This window comes from Engraulis encrasicolus, chromosome 6 (genome assembly GCF_034702125.1).
Source record: "Engraulis encrasicolus isolate BLACKSEA-1 chromosome 6, IST_EnEncr_1.0, whole genome shotgun sequence".
Taxonomy (NCBI): Eukaryota; Metazoa; Chordata; class Actinopteri; order Clupeiformes; family Engraulidae; genus Engraulis; species Engraulis encrasicolus.
In genome coordinates this window covers 18,787,391-18,809,890 of record NC_085862.1, presented here as the reverse complement: position 1 = coordinate 18,809,890, position 22,500 = coordinate 18,787,391, and the positions used below count along the sequence as shown (strand labels likewise).

The window sequence follows — 22,500 nt, the reverse complement described above, 5'->3', positions numbered from 1 at the left end:
TGGGAATATTTTAGGAGAGGGAGGGAGTGGGATGCAGAGGGATGATGGGAGAGAGGAAGAGATTCATTAGGTCGGAGGAGAGGAGAAGAATGGGTGATGTAGGCTGGAGAAGAGGACAGTAATGGGTGATGTGAGTTGGGGTATAGCAGTGTTTCTCAACCAGGGTACCAGGGCACCCTGGGGTGCCGCAGGCCCCCCTCAGGGGTGCCGCGGAAACGTGGCTGATAAATAAATTATGTAATTTAACACATATTTGTCTAAATTAATGAAGTATTGCTTAGTCAGTGCTCAATGGAGTCTTTCATCTGCCAATTACGCACAATAAAGTATATTTTGGTCAACTTTGAATGTAGGTTTTGTGACGTCTCCAAATGTGGTAGTTTTCTAAGCTTTTGTAGTATCCTATGCGATGCCAGGTTACAGCTTGTTGCTTAGGGGTGCCTTGAAAATTGTCAGTAATTGAAAGGGTGCCTCGCCTAAAAAAAGGTTGAGAAACACTGGGGTATAGCACATGGTAAGGGGTGCTGTGGCTTCTAGGACCATAGAGTAGAGTATAAAGGTTGATGTGGCCGTGGGTTGGTGGAGAAGAGCTGATTGTGGGTGTTTGGGGGGTGTTTGCTCTGCCCAGGGCTCAGTGTCCTGTGTGGTGACCCATATCAAGGGGACAAGGGAAGTGAGTCACAGGAGCACAGCCTGTGTAGCAACCACATGACGCCATCATGGTCTCAATTTGATACATACATACCCACGTACGTGAGGACACACAACACACACATACATGCAGAGAGAGCAGAAAGAAAGAAATAATAACACATCTAAAATTACCATGACGGTTTCAAAGTTATTATAGCTTGCCTATGTGCATACTACCAAAGGTTAAATGTAGTTTTCAGGCACGCACCAGGCCTAAGATCTTTCAGTTTAGATGAAATCACTACAAGTTCCTGCTTCGGAAGCAGGGCCTTCCTCAATCAGTTTTTTTACAATGTCACTTTCACATCCTCAGTCTCAACAATGGACACACGTGTTGAGACACAGTCTTCTCAATGGGATGAAAGGCAGTGTGGTGTAGTGAAAAAAGAAAGCTTTCACGGTCAGAGTCGTATTAAAGTACAAGTGGAAGTACTCTTACAGATGTAATAATAACACTAGTGGCATGATAATTTAATATTGTTGTAATTACATCTGTAAGAATACCTCTACTGTTCTACTTTTACTTTATACAATTCTGGGGTGAGTTTCTCAAAAGGGAAGTTATTAGCCTGTTAGCAACTTCGGTAGTTGCCAATGGGAAAATGCATTGAAAGCAACGAAGTAGCTAATGTAGTAAGCAACTTTGGTTTTGAGAAATTCACCCCTGGTCACTGTCCATGTATGTTCAAAATGTTCCTAAATGGCTCCTAAAAATACAACACGGATGACACGTAGCCAGCCTATGGACTGGAGTAAACACTCAGGACTTTGTCAACAAATTATATTCAGCCAACATTGTCCGAGCGCTCGAATGAAGTTGTTAACAATGTTTCCAGTGTTTATATCCATACAAATATACTTATGGTGGAACTATGGGGCCTGCTAGGAAGACATCTTTAATAAATTAGCTTACACATTACACAGAGTAAACACAGAAGCTGTAATCAAGAAACATGAACCACAAACAGGCACGCTAGCAAACACAGAATGTCCACGCATACAGAAAAGTTGCTACGGGTTACCCTGAAGAAGCAGAATCCATTTTGTTCATTTCTGTGGCTTCCAGAATTAAATAAAAAAAGTCTCCTTCTTGTTTGCTAAAAATATCAGGTTATTTGCAGAGGTGTCAAGTGTACAAGCAAATTCATGGTGTAAGAACAACACTGGCACATGATATTGCATAGTTACACTATTTACTCCATTACACCTAATGAGGTAGAAAACCCACCACAAATTTGATCCAACCAACGCACAGTCAGCTGATCGTAAGACAATTACACAGGTCTACTGTTTACTCAGATAAGTGACCTTCGTTAGAAGGAAACTATGTTTCTATTTTTACTTTTACTTTTGACACCTCTGGTCTGGTTGTTTGCATTAAAGGGAGTGTGTTGTGTGTAAAGGGGGAGATGAGGTGTCATAGGCCAACACTTTCACACTATAGCTCACTGAGGCTCGACTAGAACGGACTCTCTCTAGACGAGACGGTCACGTTTGGCAAACTGCATGCAGATTTAGTGGAATTTTACGTGCTGTTGCACTCCCGTCTATAATTACCCAGAGGCCTGTGGGGCTGTTGGGGAAACGGGCCAGAGAGTCAGAGTGCTGCACAGCACTCAGCAGACCAGTAATATCCTACAGTACAGTATGCACCCACAGAGTCAACAGCATAATATACGTTTAGTACTCACACACAAAATTATAGCGCAGTATGCACAGATTACTACACTGAATAGCACAGTACACTATAGGCCTACCCTCAAGTAGCCTGCACACAAGAATACGGCACAGCGCCATACATTACAGTGATCAAATACCCTACACCCAAAAGTACAGTGATCAAATATCCTACACTCAACAGTACAGTACTTAACAGTACAGTCAGCAAATAGTCAACACAGTACAGTACAGTACAGTATTCTACACTCAACAATACAGTAGGCCTACATTACAGTAATCAAATATCCTACACTCAACAATACAGTACATTTTGGCGTTAACAAGAGCCTATTACATTGTGTAGTGCACACTCACATGTACTCACTAGAGCTAAGCACATACTCACACACTAACAATAAGTAGCAAAGCTAACTTCCAACAATCTCTTACACTGACTGATATAATCAAGGCTGAATGCATAGTGTCCTACCCTCACATGTAAACCTTTGCTAGTCTGGTTCTCCCGTAACATTGGTGTCAGATTCACAAAAATGCAGTTCTGGGGTGCTAACTTGCTATTAAACAGGCACAGCAAGTATGATTGAAATCTGTGTCGGTTGGGTCCCAAAGTGTCTGATTTCACGTGAAATGACCCCCTACTGTTCCAGTCTTCTAGCTGACATCAGTGTGTATGTAACATCATGTAGTCTAATGGTAAATGAACGCATTTCAATGTGCTTCTCATCTTGTCTGGTGGGTGACTACTTTGACATTTCAAATATTTAAGACCTAAAGAAAAGACAAGGGTAAGCACACTACCACTAAAGGACAAGGGTTGGCTTGGAATGGCTATTAACTACCACTGAAGAAATGGCTATCGTGTTTCAGGTGTGGAGACCTTCCCTATACAATGGAGATCAAGCCTGCTGCAGACACATCAGGTTACATGTTCCTAGAAAAAACAAATGCCAGCCTTATATAAGACTTATACAGCCAACCTTGAGCCTTTTATAGCCAATCTTAGGCCTATATAAGCCTCCTTTAGGACCTTGAACCAATGGGGAATGCTGTATCCTACCTGTATTTGCACAACAAACATGACAACCAAATTATACCCTGGCATTTTAGAAGAAAAAGTAGGTTTACCATTTGCGTCCATGTAATAGAAGTCATATTCATCTCATTCAAAAAGACTGCATTTTAGCCTAATGTCTACCGTCTGTATAGGGTAGGACATCTAATAACAGATGGGTGATTCTCACGAAGCTAAAAAAAAACAATGGCAATGACTTTTTAGTGGTTAAATATGACAGGGATTCTTTTGATAACATACATGACTGTAGAGCAAGACGTGTTCTTTCTGGCACACTAGTTCATTTAAAAAAATATTATTTTTATTTTCCACTTTTTATGCATTTTATAGGTAAATTCTCATTACCGAAATGTGTCCTGACCAAAATTTCTGGTCTTTGAATTGGGGAAAAACATAATAAAAAATTAAAAAATACATAAATGACACTACAAGAGCGTTAGTCTATGTCCGAAGTTTCATTAAGTGTTCCTTGTTGGCAATTTAAATAATGAACACTAATGAATATTTCAAGAAAAGATCGTGTCCCCAAGTTTTTCTTCTCATTACCGCAAGATATTTCAGAACTACAATTAAAAGCCATCAGAATTTCAATATGAGCTGAAACTACCTCCAATTCTTCTGTTCTAACAGGAGATTCAAGATGGCTACATGATTAGTCAGCCTTATTGTTTTTGCCTGTAAAATGTCACAATTTGTCTCAAAAATATGCAAATACGACAAAAGTGGTTCTCATTACCGAAATCAGTCAATATTTCGAAATGAAAAAGATTTTTTCATTTTAAACTTGCTTGGTAATAGGGTATTCCTTTTCAGAATTCAACAATGGTCATGAAATAGCTATGTCATAATTACTCAAGTTACAGTTAGCATTACTGTGTTGAGCCATCTCATTACCGCAATACACATTCTCATTACCGCAATGTTTTTAGTACCTTTCGGTAATGAGGATTGTCAATTTCGGTAATGAGACTCTATGGTGATTTACATTTAGAATATATTTTCATGACATATATGTATTTCACTTTTTATTTATGTACATTTTTAAACATGCAACTGCAACCTTAAATACAAATTATATTTTTGCAGTATAAATATTGTCACTATGTCACTTAATTATAGTTAAAGCACTTGATGAAAGTGTTAAGTGAAATTGCATGCATTTCAGGTTGAAATATGCAATTGTATTGAATCGATATTCGATATACAATATTGTAATTAAACAAAGCAAAAGTAAATGCCTAACATATGCAATAGTTCCTTCTTCTAATGGGGGTTGTCTGTAAAATTGATCATCTCCCTATACATTACATAGGCTAAATTGAGTGGTCATATAGGTGTTGTTCATAGACCATTTTTCTGTTCTCATCCTTTCTGGCTAATGTTGTGGTAACATTTGCATTTTGTCCCACTCTTGGAAGAACAATAATCGACTATGGACCAGAAACCCTGTTGTGAGAGTTCATGGAGAGTAGCAAGTCACAACTTAATTCTTGCTCACATGCCAACCCATGAATCAATATTCTGGCTGTTTCTACCCTCGAAATGTGGTCTTTTGATGCAAAAAATGATCAAATTGCCTAGTGATGTCACCCAATGCAAAGGGAATTGCAAACAACGAAGCCAGCACTCGCAGTGAAGTTGTCAGATTGCGTAGATGGCAAAAAGGGAAAAGTTTGGGAGACAAAATCGACTCACTTCAAGTCTATGTGCTTTTCCAGAAATTTACAGTTTTTTTTGCTTTCTGTGTTTGGTTGTCATACCCTCATTTGTAGTGGGTTTGAGTATTAATCCTTTCTTACTAACTTGACTTCCTTCCAAAATCTTCGGGGTGTCACAAAAGGCTTGGCATTTGAAATAGCAGTGAATAGAAAGTTTTTAGCGAATTCAGTGTGAAGCAGTTTCTAGAATATTTCAATCAAAACTAGTAAGAAGAAACATTTGGAGGAATGCTGTAGTTGCCTTTACACTTTCCCAAATTAGAAACTGCTTATGCATGTTGTTTGCAGCCTTTAGCAAGGTTCGTACTCCGATCCTTTAGCCATGCTCAAACACCCATGCACCCATCTTTTAGTCATGCTGTGGGTTCTTGATGTCCTGGGTAGGTAGAAAGGCAACTGGATCAAAACAGCCTCAAAATGCACTTTGCACTGGTTTAACTGAAAATGCCCATTCACAGCAATTCAAAATTCCAAGTCTATTGTGCCACCCTTTGACAAGTATCAAACATGCTAGAAAATTACAAGGAAGTTAAAGGGACAGTTTGGTCAATTTCAACATGCAGTTGTAATGCTCACACTACCCTGGACTTGTCAGTGCCTGAGATTTTATTTTCTTCTTCTTCAGCCGTTTCCGAGATCCTGGTCATTGTAATGGGGGCAGCTCTTTGTTTACATTTCAAAAAAACATTTTTATTTATTCCCAAAAACATCCAAAAGGTTATAAAACATCAGCAGACAACTAGCAAACAGCAGTACCTTTTGGGAAAATATTAAGAGTTGGCCTATGTTTCATTTTTTAAAAATGTAAACAAACGCTGCCCCCATTAGAATTGCTCATATCTCGGAAAGGGCTGAGCCGAAAAATGTGGCATCACCAGGTACTGACAAGTCAAGGGTAACGTGAGCAATACAACTGCATGTTGAAATTGACCAAACTGTCCCTTTAAGGTAGTGCAACGGAACAATACTGCAAGAGAAGAGCAGGATTTTGCAACGGTTTAATTCTGTGTTTCATGCACCCTATACTAATTATGGGCATGTCTGATATTGTCCTGAAAACCAAACATTTTTTCTTTTTCAAAAATGTGAGTGAAGTGAAAGCCCACTTGGGAAACTACAACTCCCATTGTCGTGATCCAGCACTCCACAGCACACACATAAACACTGCACACAACAGATTGGCATTTATGCCTCACCCGCATTTATGCCTCATCCCCAATAGTGCCCGAACGGGAGCAGTACTATGCTCAGGCTACCTCAGTCATGGAGGAGGATGGGAGATATTACTGGTTAATTACTCCCTCCACCAACCTGGCGGGTCGGGAATCGGGAGTCTGATGACCTAACCCATGACTGCCATTGATGTGCAATGTGCAACACAAGCAGTTAGTGGTGTTCAGTGATATTTCATAACACATAATGTTCATTGTGAATTCCGGCTTTGGTCCGGACAGCATTATGGTGATACTGTACCGAAAATGTACCGAACTGTGACCCTAAAACCAAGGTGTACCGAACCCGCATACCATACAAGCTACTCTAGTCATCTCTTGTTCCTTCTACTACCTACTTCCTACTTGCCGGTGCGCGCCGAGTCAGAAAAAAAAGTCCAGTCCCCGACCTCGCACAGCGACATGATTTTCCTTCTCATGACAAGATTTAGATTTCTGATCCACTATAGATTTTTGGCTGGAGAGATCAGTGGTGAGTTGTGATGTTATATTCAGGGTGGGGATGAGGAGTGGGATGTATCAGGGGTCATCAGGTGGCTACCCTCTGGTGTTTTGATGATGGACTAACTTTAACTTCAGAGTGCACCCCTTGGCCTTCACCCCTTATACTATGATGTTACTTTGGTGCCCAGGAGGGGCCTCGCCTCTTCACCTACTGCAGGGGTGGGGAACCTTTTTCATTCGAGGGGCCTCTTCAAATTCATCTGAGGGCCATAAAAGTTCTCAGAGAGCCGTATTAAGAACACAAACCAGGATTTCCCCCTGCACATTAGGCCTATATTGAAGGCAGCCACTTTTAAAACAGACCCCACCTTCTCTAGTTCCCCTGAATATAACTTAATTGTATTGTAAATGTATTATGTAATATTCCTTTACAAAATATGTCAGATTTCATGTGAAGATGCATAACATTTAATTTATATCGGGGGCCTGATTAAACGGCCTCAAATGGCCCTCGAGACAGGTTCCCCACCCCTGACCTATGGTCTTTGGCTGGGTTAAGTCTTGAATCCCAATATCCTTCAGTAGCTTAATGAACGGTTTTATATAGAATATATTTATCATATTATTAGGTGTCATTTGATTAGTTCTGCCCTGGAGACTCTGCCGTTGTGCTAATAATAATAACAAATCACATCATTTACTAATATTTCCCTTTAGTTCAATTTATTCCTCCTTATTCTCATTACCGAAAACTCATTCTCATTACCGAAACGTATTCCTCATTACCGAAATGAGCACTTAATTGTAAAAAAAAGTACTAAAGGAAAACTGTATTCATATATATTTTTTATGAACACAGTATCTCTCATGTTTCTTTCACTTCAGTATATTTTTGGACCGAAATTGTAGGTTTTCACTGATTTATTCTAAAATTAAAGAGGAAAACAAATGATCCTATTGCGGTAATGAGGTAAAATGGTAAAATTCTTAAACTACAATAATAAGAAAAAAATATTTTTTGAGTGTTTTATGTAGCCCCTAGTACAACTATCAATATTCAATGAACAAAACTGCAAGAACAATTAAGTTTCCTAATACATTTCATGAAAGAAAAAATTGCGGTAATGAGCATTTTCGCAGACATGGACTTTTAAAACGTTAGAAAATGTGTTTTAAATAGTTGTCAGGTAAGTTGATATTATTGTGCTTAGTAACTGTACACTTTAATGTAACTGATTCAAAAAGAAATTCAATCAAAAAAGCATTTTGAAAAAATGGTTGTCAAAACACCTTTGTTGCGCGTTTCGTGAGAATCACCCTGTTGATTTATGTAAGCGGTTGTTTTCAGCCTTGGCTTTTGGCTTTTTTTGTCCTGCACCATAAAAACAAATATTTCCTCAACCAATCTGTGGAGTGCTATATAAAATGATTTTGGTTTATTCCAGGTCCTCTCATTCAAACACTTGAAGATAAATATTTCCTTTGCAAATAAAGTCATACAGTTTATGTTTAGAAAACTTTTACTGCGCTTTGAAAGTGAACGCAACACAGCACATCCTTTGCACCAGCACCACTCTAACAAACAAAAAAAATGTTCCAGACAGAGGTGCAATACAAAAGGCCATGTGATAGACATTGGTAATAACGCCCCATATCACACTAGTGGCCACAAGTGAAAATTGCTTTCACACATTACATGGCAGAGGCATCAGCATAGAGAGGCTAGGTCTGACGGGGCCGAATTAATGCACATGCTACTAGATATGGCTGCAGTCTTGGGGCCCCCCCATCAGCCAGGGGGTGGTTGGCCAAAGAGGGGTGGGGAGTTTGGGGGGGTGGAGGGTGCAGAATTGTGACACGATTCAGTATTGAAAAATTAATCTTCAAATATGTCATTCTTAATTCCTAGCTCAGAATTACGATGCTGGCTATGTCATTTTGCAGCAAAATTTGCCTTATTTTGGGGACCTCCATAAAGCTGTAGCCTAGGGGCCCCAGCACCATCTTAATCCGGCCCCGAGTACTGCACAGGGAGAGGGTGGGCTCTGGGCACAAAAAGCCCCTGACAAATCTTGACTTGGGCCCCAAGAAAGACTACAGAATTAGAATGCTTATTTACCACGGCTAAATTATTAGAATAGATACGCAGTCAACACAGGTGATTAAAACGCACACAGACCATCAATGATTTCTCCCAAAAAATGTAGAGAAACAGAGAGGAAGATCAAAAAGAAGTCAGGCTGTAATTAAAAATAGCAAGTTATAATAACACAATGTTACAATTTGGTTTGGCACTTGTAGGCGCGACCTTACAGTAACCCAAATGTTAACTTGTTGCATTAATCCACCGCTAGCAGTTGCAGGCCGCGACACGTTCATAGTGAGAGTGTGTGGCAATCATTCAAATCCAGTATGACTCACTGCCACTGCAAGGCCAGATGAGCATGACCCACGTGTACACTTTTAACAACGTCGAGCAGAAATGCAAACATATTCAATAACTCAACTGTCATTCAATATACATAATGTGAAAACAATAAGAAGCAATAGGTTACAATGTCATATCCATATAGGCCTACAATTGTATAATTAGTGTGAATATAACGCAAAGAGAATGGCATGGGATTGTTAAAAAAAAATAGCAACAGACAGCTACTAAAGGTGGGCCTAACATAAACTACATAGTTCTATGCGATAACATCTGCCCGCACGCTATGAGGAGTTCCCCCAACTTCGCAACACAGTAACTTTTCAACAAGACGTCAGTGGTGACACCAGGGAATCCCTCTCTGGACGCCCGCTGGATAACGTATGCTAGCACACTATGACAGTGTATGAAAGTTACACACTGACACAGACAGCCGCATTCAAACTCAACATCATACTTGTGTAGGTATAAAAAGCACAGCATTCCCCCCAAGTACGGTGACAACTGAGCCATTAGCCAACACAATCGGTTTTACGCAGCAGGCTGGCAACTTTAGTTGACTCACTAGCTAGCTAGCATAAGTTCATGAAGTTGGGGGAAAACTTGCTCAAGTGCGCAGATATCTAACAGACCATGTCTCGCTGAACAAAATGGTATGGCTTCTTTTTTGCAGGTCACATCGTTAGGCGTAATCAACAAAACCTACAAATTACGCAGAAGAAAAGCGTGCGCATCATTTGTATGCAATTTGTCTTGAAGGGAGGGATGGCTAGTTAGCTAGCCGAATAGCAACTTTCCTATTGCAGTGTGTTCTTACCAGGAAGTGGCAGCCTAGCTGTGTGCCTCCACAATCGGGGGTTTGCGATGGTGATGATGGCGGATCTTTTGCCTCTTTTCGAGCCAAGGTCGAGCGGCACTGGGAGTGCGAGGGCCTCTCCAAACAGACTCCGAACAGAAGACAAAAGGACGTCTGTTGTCAGCGAGTTAGTTGGGCAAGCGGCTATGAGCTCAAGCACTTTTGCTTCAACTGCTCACCATTCCTGACCACTGGCAGTAGTGTAAACATCCAGGCATTCCCAGACGGAGGAAAGGGGCGGGGTGAGGACTGCAGTCGTTAACTTTCACTGTCAGATTCCGTCGCCAGCTGTCAGAAATTGATAAACGTCAGTTCTTCTTTACCTCTGTCTTTCCAGTTTTCTAGGTATCTTCTAGTTGTTATGATGGCATCTGTACCTTGCAGCCGACGACAATCTGTTTGATTGTGTAAAAGCAATCTCCCGTGACGACAGGGATTGCATTTCAGTGTCAAGTAGCACTCCAGTGCGAGAGTTGGAGTACTGTTGCAAACCAGCCGGCGAGTCCGGGATTACAGTAGGTGGCAGCAGGAGCGAAATTCCTCTGAAGTTATTTATCTGCATGTCCGAAAAATAAACAAAATCAAATCTGATTACGCAAATAGGCATCTGCAATGAGGAGAAGAGAAGCCACCAACTTTAAAGAAAGATATTTTTAATGAACATTAAGTTAAAAGTTAAAATTCTCAAAAATATGATACTGCATAATATAGCATAGGGGCCTACAACATAATATAGGCCTAATTTACGTATAATAGCCTATATAATAATAGAGACTATATATTATGTTTTTTTATATATATAGCTATGCTGTTCATAGGCTATATGGTGTATGCATTATAATGACGTATAATGCTTTCTATTTTCTATTTCTATTTTAGATGGAAAAGTGTTTTCTGTGGAGTACATTTGCATCAAGGGTTCCATAGCATTTGCATTAACAAACACCACCATATCACATACTAAAGCAGAGGCCAAACCGCAATGGATACGGCTGTCACTGTCAGAAGAGAGAAATGACCACAGTGGTGTAAAAAACATAATCCACCATGCATCCTCAAAGGCGGCCAGGCCGGCCACAAATATTTAGGGTCCTGTGATGGCATACAATGTCTGCTGTTTATTTGATTTGCTTTTCTATTCATGTTTATTATAGTTTATTATTATCCCTGTGCCCTACTAATGCCCATTTTCCACCCTGGTGGCACCCTGCTCCCCATAGAATACAATACAATACAATACAATACAATACAATACAATACAATACAATGCAATACAATGCAATACAATACAATACAATGCAATTTAATTATAGATAGTGATACAATGTACAAACAATACAATGTATTTTTAATGTCACTATACACAAATACATCAAAACACTTGCAGCTCCTTCTCCAGGCCAGACATGTATAGAATATTCACAACATACGCGAAACACTGGTACATGAGCGCTTGAACAGCAACACGAGACAGAGGGGAGAAAGGTCCCCAGTTTAGAGGCGCCATAAAAATTCAAGAAAAAAAGTAAAAAGAAGATAAAAAGAAGAAATAATAAGGTTTCATATACACAGTGGGTTACTGTACATGCTTATTAAGCATTGTAGTGTGAAAGGACAGCATAGATTTGGCATTTCAATAGCATCCATATTAATGGTGCACAGCAGTGGGTTAGATGAAGTCCATGGGGTCAAGGGGTTACCTTGGAGTTTCTTTAGAGCATGTATAGGGAGTTCAGAGCATGTATAGGCCTACTGTATGAATATACATTTAATATAGGACTACCGCTCCATGGCTTTTGGGAAAACAACATAGTTCTTTTCAATCCATTATTTTAACTCGCATTGTTCCATGGGTGAACAGGCACGTGCCTATTTATATGTCAGTGATATGCATCTGTTAGATTATAAACTCTTCTTTCCAATCTTGGGAAGCCTACAATTTTAGAATTACATATGTCGGGGTTGTATAATTGTTTGTGCCAAACATCTCTGTGAGTATCTCAATAAAAACAATGCCACTGTTGTCAGATGTCTTCAATGTGACAGTAAGCATTTGCTTGCATTTGTTGTTATTATCAAGGATGACTGTGGATGGATACATGGACAATGCTCTGTGTGTGTGTGTGTGTGTGTGTGTGTGTGTGTGTGTGTGTGTGTGTGTGTGTGTGTGTGTGTGTGTGTGTGTGTGTGTGTGTGTGTGTGTGTGTGCCCACGTGTGCCTGTAAGGGATGACTGATGTGTATGTGGACGATGTCATTGTGTGTGGGATGAGTGTTGTATATTTGGATGATGTTATTGAGTGGGCAGAGATGACTGCTGAGTGAGAGATGCTATTGTGTGAGTGGGGATGACTTATTTGTATGTGGATGATGCTTTCACGTGAGTAAGGGACAACTGTGTGGTTATTGTGATGTGATTGTAATTGTGCGTGGATGAGCAGCTATGACTATGACAAAGAGAGAATTAGCAAAAGTCAAACCCTTACAATCAGCTTAATATTATTTAATTAAATCATACTATTTGAAATGATTCTTTGACATGATTTATCCTAAAATCAAACATCATCAATTTGTCTAAAATATAAAAATATGCATTTGATCACTCCTCTATGCCTTGAGAACTTTGGTATAGAGTGCATTAAAATTACAGAATGTATAGTAGTATAGTATATAATATAGTACCCATACAATGAGAAATTGGAGCACTATACCTGGCACTATAGCGAAATAAAAACAATATTTTATGAAAATAGATCAATACAAAAAACACAAATAACAAAGTAAACTTAATGTTAAAATAATTACAGTATCTATCATATAGCCTATGTCACTTGTATATTGTACTTAATTGTAGTGACAATAAAAACTGTTATCTTTTTGGACAGAGGGTGGTTGTGGATCATGCGGCTCCCTCCCCTCTTCATCCTCCATCTGAGTGATACATTAATGCAGTCCTTCCCTTTCAAATAGCATGCTCTAACCAGCCCTGCTGCAGAGTTATATCTTAAAAGCAATCAGTCTTTTGAAATGTGTATGCATGACTAATCTGAGTATGAATAAGTGCAATATAGCCAGAATTATGACCAGCATATTATAAACTTAAGATCAGTATCTTTACACACTACTCTCTACACTATTTTATTCAGACTCTGCACGTTATACTCTCCGCACTCTGGCATGCTCAGACTCAAAAATCTGAAGCATTAATATGCCATGTATTCATTTGATCAATTACTGTATCATGAGGTCATTAGTTACACAATTATTTCTGTGAGGATGAAGTACGTAATTCATGAAATGTAGAATTACACGCAAGTATATAATTATGTGGACCTTACCTCAAGTTTTATATTCTCCATCTGTCTATTTAGTTATTAGTTATTCTTCCAGGTAAATGTGTAATATACTGTACACTACACAGGGCTGATAGTATTCAGGCTCCATGCCTGGTTTCAGGCTTGACAGAGTTTGCAAAAATAAAAACATTGCTAATAATTAGCCATTAGGTTATTCTTATTTCAGAAAGTGTTACAGGTTCAGGGTTTTCTTCTACTATCAGGCTTGAATTATGGTCATACACAGGCTATTAAATGTTTGAATAATGTGTCAAAATAGGCCTACGTTACAACGCTATGCAGTATCTTGTCGTCGTCGTTAGAGCAGGGGAAAAAGTTCAGGCCCAGGATTTTTTTTCACTATCACCCCTGACTACAGTATACATCCACATGCTCAGGTATGTGCCATGATATGCAGTATTCAATGGATGCTTTCTATTCAGTGGGTAGTATATTCATACAGTTTTTTCATGAGTAAAATGGCACAATTATATTAATTTTATTCTTGTATATTCTTGTTTATTCTTTTATTCTAATGCATAAAATACACTTCCATTCATGCAGCCCACAATACAGAAGCGGCCAGGAGGCTACCATGCCGGCAATTCCTCAATCAGTGACACAGAACTAATAGGCCTAGCTCTTGTGCTATTTTTCAAGTCAAACAACAATAAAGTGACGATGCGTTGACTCTTTAGTAATCTAGATTCATTGAACAGTTAAGGACTCACTGAGGAAACAGTGACATCTGCAATCAGTGGAAATGTACTCAGATTGGGATTAATAGTTAACAGGAAGGAAGCAGTGGCAATTTAGGCTATTTAGATTGGGAATAATACATAATAGTACACACATAGTGACATCAGGAGACAGTGGCATCAGGAAACGACACCTTTCCCTCAGGTAACACATTCCCTTGAGAGTGACACACACAACACCTTAAAGTGTTCACTTGATGCCTGTCTGGGTCTGGGGGCTACCGAGGGCTACCCGAGGGCTACCCGAGGCCTACTTTTGTTCAAAATCCTCTACTGATGTCTTGACATCATTCCCACATCACGATATGATTGAATTATAATTTGATAATAGGTTACAGGGAAATAATCTCATATTTAAATTAAGAAAAACATTACATTAAAAACATAAAAATCTTGCAGTCGTCACTGTTTGTGGGCACCTCAGAAGCTCCTGGAGGGCTACCTGGATCCCGCGGGCACCACGTTGGTGACACCTAATCTAATGTCCTTGCTCCTCCTGGTCCTCTCTGGACACTCTGCTTGGCAGCTCCCTCGTATAGATGGTGCTATTGGTTTTCTGTCTTCATCTGTTTTAAGACAAAGCCTTTCTTACTATACATGGTATGCTATGGTACATGGTATGCTATGGTATGTACTATGTACATGTCAATCTATAGGCCTATATGTCTTTGCCGCTCCCTCTGTAATCCTTTATGATCTGCAAAATTGACATGAATAATGAATAATGAAAAAAAGGAAGCGGATCAAATTACCTACACACATTTAATAGTTAACACGTAGACGAGTGGTGTGGTGTGGNGGGGGGGGGGGGGGGCTTTTGTTTTCATAAGAGTAATCATGAAAAGTGATGTAGGTTTTTTTCATTCCATACTCATCATGAAAAGTGATGTAGGTTTTATTTCCATAATATTCATGAAAAGGGATTCATGTTTTCATTCCATAATAATAATCAGAAGTGATGTATGTTTTGTTTCCTGGTCGTTAAAGCTAATAATCAACAAGTGTGCATATTTCAGCATATTTGCCTCAGACTTCACAGGTTTGGGGTGTTAACCTTTTGCACAAATGCAGATATTTGAAAGGTAATGCATGCTGTGCCTCCCTTCCTCTCTCGCTCCCTCCTTCCTTTCTTCCCCGCACTCTGTGTCTTTTTCTTGAACAACAGTTGAAGATTAAAAGAAATGTCTGCGGGAAATCTGTCAATTCCGTTGGTGAATAATGCCGCTGCGTGCTGTGTGTATGTGTGTGAATATGTGTGTGTGCGTGTGTGTATGTGTGCCTGTGCCGGTGTGTGTGTGCATGCATGCGTGTGCGTGCTGATATGTGTGTGTGTGTGCTTGCTGCGTGTGTGTCTGCGTGCATGCATATGTGTGTATGAGTGTGTGTGTACTGCGTGGTAGGCTAATGGCGAGAGGAGTTATATGGGGCTCCCCTTACGCCCACGCTGCCTTTCAATAAGATCAATGGCAGCACCATGACAGGCAGGGACTGTCTTTAGTATCTTCAAATTTCAGCTTTCACAGGGAATAATTATACGGGTGGGGATGAAACACACACACACACACACACACACACACACACACACACACACACACACACACACACACACACACACACACACACACACACACACACACACACACACGCATCAGACTGCAGGGAGAGCGGCAAACTCAGGCAGGCAGCAGGAGCATGCTGTGTGTGTGTGTGTGTGTGTGTGTGTGTGTGTGTGTGTGTGTGTGTGTGTGTGTGTGTGTGTGTGTGTGTGTGTGTGTGTGTGTGTGTGTGTGTGTGTGTGTGTGTGTGTGTGTTTATTGTGTGTGATATTGAGCGCGCAGCCTCTGGTTCGACTGACTGATGTGCCTCGTCTGTTTTGCTGAATTTTGTTTAATAGCCTCGTAGAATCTATTGTTCTAAAAGTAGCATACAATTGCTTTTTTGCATAAAAACCAATATCAAACTTTAGTGTGTGTGTGTGTGTGTGTGCGTGCGTGTGCGTGTGTGTGCGATTTTGTTTATTTTGCTCCAAGGTAGTTTTTTTGTGTGCCTCTCTTTTTTTGGGCTGTTTCTTGTCATCTCATTTGAGATTTTTTTCTGGGAACATAGATTGACTTCTAGTCTTATTCACCCGGAACTTTGGTGTGTGTCATGTGGCTTTGTTCGACTTTAGTGTGTGTTATTTGGCGTTTGTTAGACAAGATCGGCATGCAAATACATAAAGGGAGGCGGGATGGCAGGCGGGCGGGATGGCGGGCGGGATGGCGGGCGGGCGGGCGGGCGGGCGTGGGTGGATAGGATATGGGTTTGTAACACATGCAGCGACTCCATGTAGCGCTCTCTTTTTATTTATTTATTTATTTACATGTTTATTTATTTATTTATTTGTTATATTTCGTAGTGCCTGAAGGACTGTGGAGAAAACACCTGCATGCATTTTTTTGTGCTGCATTGCACTAATGAGGAGATGCGTATGATTTCTGTCGAGATTTGGGGAAACAGTCTGCAGTCCTTCGAGGGGGAAAAAAAACTGTTGAATGATTTTTTTTCCTAGGCATTTCAGCAGAGGAGAGCGTTTGTGTCTTCTACTGGGTGCACAGCCATTAAGACTGGGTAGGAAATACTATCCGACTACACCTGTTCTTATTAGAGAGTTCCTGTTCTTAACAGAGGGTTCCAGTTTGTCATTTTTTTATTTCACACACTGATAGTCCACCAGTTGCTTATAACAATTACTTTCAACTTCATATACTGTCAGTTATTGTCATATTCCTCCCCAGTTCCCTCAGATCTCTACATAGTCTTACCTCTACACTCTTCTACTATTAACATTGTGAATGAATTATAACATTATACATCTCCCTCCATCACATTATTTGAAATATTAATGCTTTTACTTTGAAACCTTTTTTTTGGGCACTTGAAAGGCAGGAAGTGTGGAGGTTAGCCACGACGACTGACCTTCCACTTCATACTGTAGTGCGCCCTCACTAGTGACACCTGACAAGGCCGCACTCTGATACCATAATCACCCCTCAGATCACACGACCGCGCCGCAACATTGCTGCAGATCAGACAAAAGTGTATGTGAAGTAAGACTCTGTGTGTGTGTGTGTGTGTGTGTGTGTGTGTGTGTGTGTGTGTGTGTGTGTGTGTGTGTGTGTGTGTGTGTGTGTGTGTGTGTGTGTGTGTTTTAGTGTGTGTGTGTGTGCGTGCGTGCGTGCGTGCGTGCGTGTGCGTGTGTGTGTCTGCGTGCGTGTGCGTGTGTGTGTGTGCGTGTGTGTGTGAAGAAAGAGAGAAAGGGAGAGAGAGAGAGTGTGAAGTAAGAGAGAGAGAGAGAGAGAGAGAGAGAGAGAGAGAGAGAGAGAGAGAGAGAGAGAGAGAGAGAGAGAGAGAGAGAAGAGTGTGTGTGTGTGTGTGTGTGTGTGTGTATGTGTGTGAGCGCGCGTGCGTGCACGCGTGCGTGCGTGTGTGTCTGTATGTGTGCGTTTGTGTTTGTTGAAAAGAAGGTGAGGCTGGGTTTCAGCCAGGAGTCATGTATAGTAGAGCATATTAAGGGATCATAGGGTAAGAAACACTTTAATGTCTCGATAATATGAAAGGGGACGGGACCTGAATGGAGGAATGAATGAATGAGAATCTTGACTGACATCCGGTACTGTTGATTCATTGTGAATAGCAGCTATTATGCTGTTTCACACATCCATGAGCGCATTTCATCATGTATTGCTGGCCATGTTGTTACAATACATTTGTATGACAGTGCTGAGTATTTCAGCAGCTAGTAAGTTTGTGGGCAGCCGCTAGGGCAGTGGTTTTAAGAGTTTTGAATCATCCTACCCTTGTCTCTCCCGACACGTACATCCACGGCTCAAGTACCCTTGAGCAAGGCCACTAACCCCACATTGCTCCAGGGACTGTGACCAATACCCTGTAAATTACAACAAGTCACGTCAAAAGTCACGTCGGATGAAAGTGTCCATTAAGTGTAATGTAGGCCTAATGTAATGTAATGTAATGTAATAGTTTACGTCACAATTTAGCTCATTAGTCATGTTTTCTACTTACATAGTATGTGTATATGTCATGAGCTATGTATAAGTCATGTCATGCACTTTTATACTTTTGCATTAATCATTGATAGGTGCAGACACAATAATAGCAAATTTATGCATGTGTTGTAGTGTTATAATTTGCTCTACATAGCATTACAGGTTGCTTTATTCAGCAATATTTTATTTGTCGAGGTACGTTTTATTACACCTTTGCAACACTTCCCAACCTGTGCTCAGTAGAGCAGTGAAATACCACCAGACCAGCCAGTACCCTGTAGGACTGGATAGCAGAGACCCAGGGGAGGAAGACCTGAGTCATCACACACACACACACACACACACACACACACACACACACACACACACACACACACACACACACACACACACGCACACACGCACGCACGCACGCACGCATGCACGCACGCACGCACGCACACACACACACACACCAGCTCCTCCAGGTAGCCTGTAGGTCTGGGTAGCAGGTACCCAGGGGAGGAAAACCTGAGTCAGGTGTATTATCTAGTCCCACAGGACAACACACACACACACACACAGCACAGTATAGCAGAACACACATACACACACACACACACACACCCACACACACACACACACACACACACACACACACACACACACACACACACACACACACACACACACACACACACACACACACAGCACAGCACATCATACAAAGGACAGCACACAGACGTATAGGCTCCTGCTCCCGGGACTCAGGAGTGATACGTCTTTATATTTTTAGTCGGCTGTCTTTCGTGTCTGTGCCCTTTGAAAGTGGTGTTGCCTCAACACCGGTCTGGCACTGACAAATACCTATAGAACACATCGCACCACCATGAGGTCATCATCATATTTAATGCGAGAGAAGGGGAGAGAGAGAGAGAGAGAGAGAGAGAGAGAGAGAGAGAGAGAGAGAGAGAGAGAGAGAGAGAGAGAGAGAGAGAGATTGGCCTTGTTTGTGTGTGTGAGAGAGAGAGAGAGAGAGAGAGAGAGAGAGAGAGAGAGAGAGAGAGAGAGAGAGAGAGAGAGAGAGAGGGAGAGAGAGAGAGAGAGAGAGAGAGAGAGACAGAGAGAGACAGAGAGAGACAGAGAGAGACAGAGAGATTGGCTCTGGGCCAGATTACATTGTAAATTAAATGTTAACATGAACAGATGCTAATAATCCTATCGCTGAACATTTCCATGTAAACCATGTTGAATGTGTACCTACAGTACAAAGCAGAGGGGAAATGTATTAAAACACTAGATATGTGGTCCACGCATTCACAGCACAGATGTGGGATTAGAATGGACAAATAGTGAAGTGGCTGCCTTGCCACTCTCATACTTACCTAAACGAATTAGCAAAAAAAAACACACATGAACACTAAGTCACTCACCTTGTGCCTCATCAAACCACGTAACAGAACCTTTCTGTGATGCTGTGATGCATATCTTTATTGCACTGGACTGAAACAAAGACAACTAAAGTAGAATTAGTTTTGTTTTTTTGGATGGCAGACTGATGTTTCCACTGCTCTTTCTGTTTACTGTCGCCATAACTTTGTGTGCTTTATTGATTCAGTAATGAAAGTTCATCTTGTGGGGGTTGGTGGGGGCAGTAATTAACCAGTGCTCTCCCCCCTCTTCCTCCATGAATGAGGTGCCTTGAGCATGGTAGCGCTGCACTGCTTGTATGGGTGAGGTATAAATACAATTCCGTTGTGTGCAGTGAGCACTGTGTGCTGTGGAGTGCTGTGTCACAATGACAATGAGAGTTATTTTGACCAAAACCTCATCTCTCAAAATCTCTATATTTACTCACTTACCTGTGTGGGAGAGCCCTCTTGTCTAAGACCTGGTCTGAGAAAGACTTTGGTACAATTATGTCTTGTAGTGCAAGGCCACAGGTGGCATAGTACGAACACTTTGGCCAAGACCCTTCAATACACCCTTTGGGTAACACACCAACTAAACTAATGTGTCACACACTCTGAAACCGAATGCCATGTGCATGAATTCCACAGACTCCTAGTTTTCCTAACTGCCCACTCTATTTTGAATTGAAACAGCATTTCCTTGGTTTTTTACTTAAATGTGTTTATTAGCACCACTATGTATTATTACATACTTGCTTCTGGATGATTTCAGGCTTTTAAAAGGCTATTTATTACACACTGTTCATCCTTGTATTCATTGTGCTTATTGTCTATCCACAGACTGGCTGGGGAGTGTCTGACTCCACCCATGTGTCAATCAGGCCCGCCCATTCAATCAGGCCCGCCGATGTCCCACAAGACTTATACTCATGAACGGCGTGCGTTACGGCCATTTGTGGGGGAAAACAGGCAATGCAAGTCAATTGGTGGTGTTGGGGTTTAATAAACGAAAGATAAGGACCTGTAGACAAGCGTTATTCACGCGCAACATGCCGAGTATGTGTTGTGTTGCCGGCAGTTCAAATAATATTCCCAAACAGCCGTGACTGAAGCATGTACTGTGTTCATTTAGGGTAGCCGATGTAGCATGTAAGTTGATGTGACATTCGGTTTGTTTTCACCCATAAAGGGGCGTAACGCACATTTAGGAGCAAAGTACCCGGATGGCCGTTCATGAGTATATTATATAGGCCTGCATATCATGCTATCATATAGTCATCTTAATATGTACAATACTCATATGCCATATCATTATTCATATTTTATAAATATGATATTACATTTGTATATTATTGTATTACATTTACATTACAATAAAAAAGATTTTGGTGTTTTGTCTTATGTTAAAATTAAAATAAATTCCATCGGCTATAATGAAGTCTGCATCCCTGTTGTGCATCTTTGACAGCAATGACGTCTTGTAAATAAAAGGGACGTCTTTTAAGGTCTGCTTTTCTTTAAGTGCTGACTTCCTGTGGATGTGAGTGCTGTGGTAACCACATAGAGGATCCTAGTGGCCAGAGAGGGTAAGCACTCAGAACTCGCCTGTAATGGACAGACAGTTCACATCATTAACCAGAGGTGTCAAAAGTAAATTTATGGTGTAAGTACAACACTATATCACATAGGTTTTACACCATTTACCCCATTGTACCTAATGGCATAGATAGGCAGTGATGTTACTGAAAAAAAACTGAATTAAAACTAAAAACCTAACAAGAACCCACCACAAACTTGATCCAACCAGTGCAGAGTCAGCTGATTGTGAAGGAAATCTGTGTATCTTTCTTTTTACTTTTACTTGTACATTTGACACACACCTCTGTCATTATCTGAGTTCATCCTTTAGAGTTTGTCTGTGCCATGTAAACAGTATATACCAACAGTAGTATAAGCTCTATGCAGCCAATAGCCTTTCTTTGAGTGCTAACTGGCCACTTTGTTACAGAGAAAAGGTGAGCAAGAGGGCTGAGAAGACATGACAAAATCAGTTCAGCTGTAACACTGCAGCAGAGCAGCAGAGCAGAGTTTAATACAGTCGTGTAGAAGCAGAGGGTAGTACATGATGACATGCAGAAAACACACAGTCAGTCTTAAAGGGACACTGTGTGAGATTTTTAGTTGTTTATTTCCAGAATTCATGCTGCCCATTCACTAATCATGTTACCTTTTTCATGAATACTTACCACCAGCATCAAATTCTAAGTATTCATTCAATGAGCAGCATAGTTGCAGTACCTTTTTTGACCATTTCCTGCACAGTGTCCCTTTAAGTCCTGTGAGTGTTGTTGGAAAATAGGCTAGATTCTGAGGTGCTAAAAATTAATGCATTGGCTTAATTCATTTGTGTTTGCAAGGAAATTCTACAATATTTGGGTATAATTAAAACATTAAAATAAATGTGTCTTGTTTTCTGTTGATGGGCACTCAAACCATTGAGTAGGCCCAATGACCCCATGTGACAATCATGAGATGAGGATATTGAGTAATTGCCCATTCTTTTTAGGAGAGCCTACAGAGGTCATCAAACATTGTTGTGAGACAAGCTGAAAGCTGTCATGTGATGTTTGATTAACTGATTGCTTATTTTCTGAATAAGTCTGAAGTCCATACCAAACTCCTTGAAGTATCATTCTTTCTAGGACACAGGATACAGTGATGTCACTCAGAAGCTAAACTATATGACTTAATCCTTTTTAGGAGGCCAGGAGTAGGTGACAATGGGCAAACGACTAACATTGGATTTCAATCTTTTCAGAACCAAGGACCCTCAAATATGTCAAAA

General features: G+C 40.7%; 2 protein-coding genes across 3 annotated transcripts in view; both read right to left on the bottom strand.

Moving 5' to 3' along the window:
- The window catches only part of nek7 (NIMA-related kinase 7), a 142,686-nt gene extending 132,086 nt beyond the window's left edge, over positions 1–10,600 (bottom strand). The window contains exon 1 of one of the 2 annotated variants that reach the window (XM_063200835.1): positions 10,085–10,600. The gene's annotated coding sequence lies outside the window, so the exon portion shown is untranslated. The remainder of the gene's footprint in view (positions 1–10,084) is intronic. The other variant, XM_063200834.1, reaches the window with a different exon arrangement.
- Positions 10,601–14,716: 4,116 nt separating this feature from the next.
- Positions 14,717–22,500, bottom strand: part of lhx9 (LIM homeobox 9) — a 31,724-nt gene continuing 23,940 nt past the window's right edge. The window contains exon 6 of the mRNA XM_063200829.1: positions 14,717–14,781. Coding sequence (XP_063056899.1) covers positions 14,761–14,781 — 21 coding nt within the window. The 3' untranslated portion in view covers positions 14,717–14,760. The remainder of the gene's footprint in view (positions 14,782–22,500) is intronic.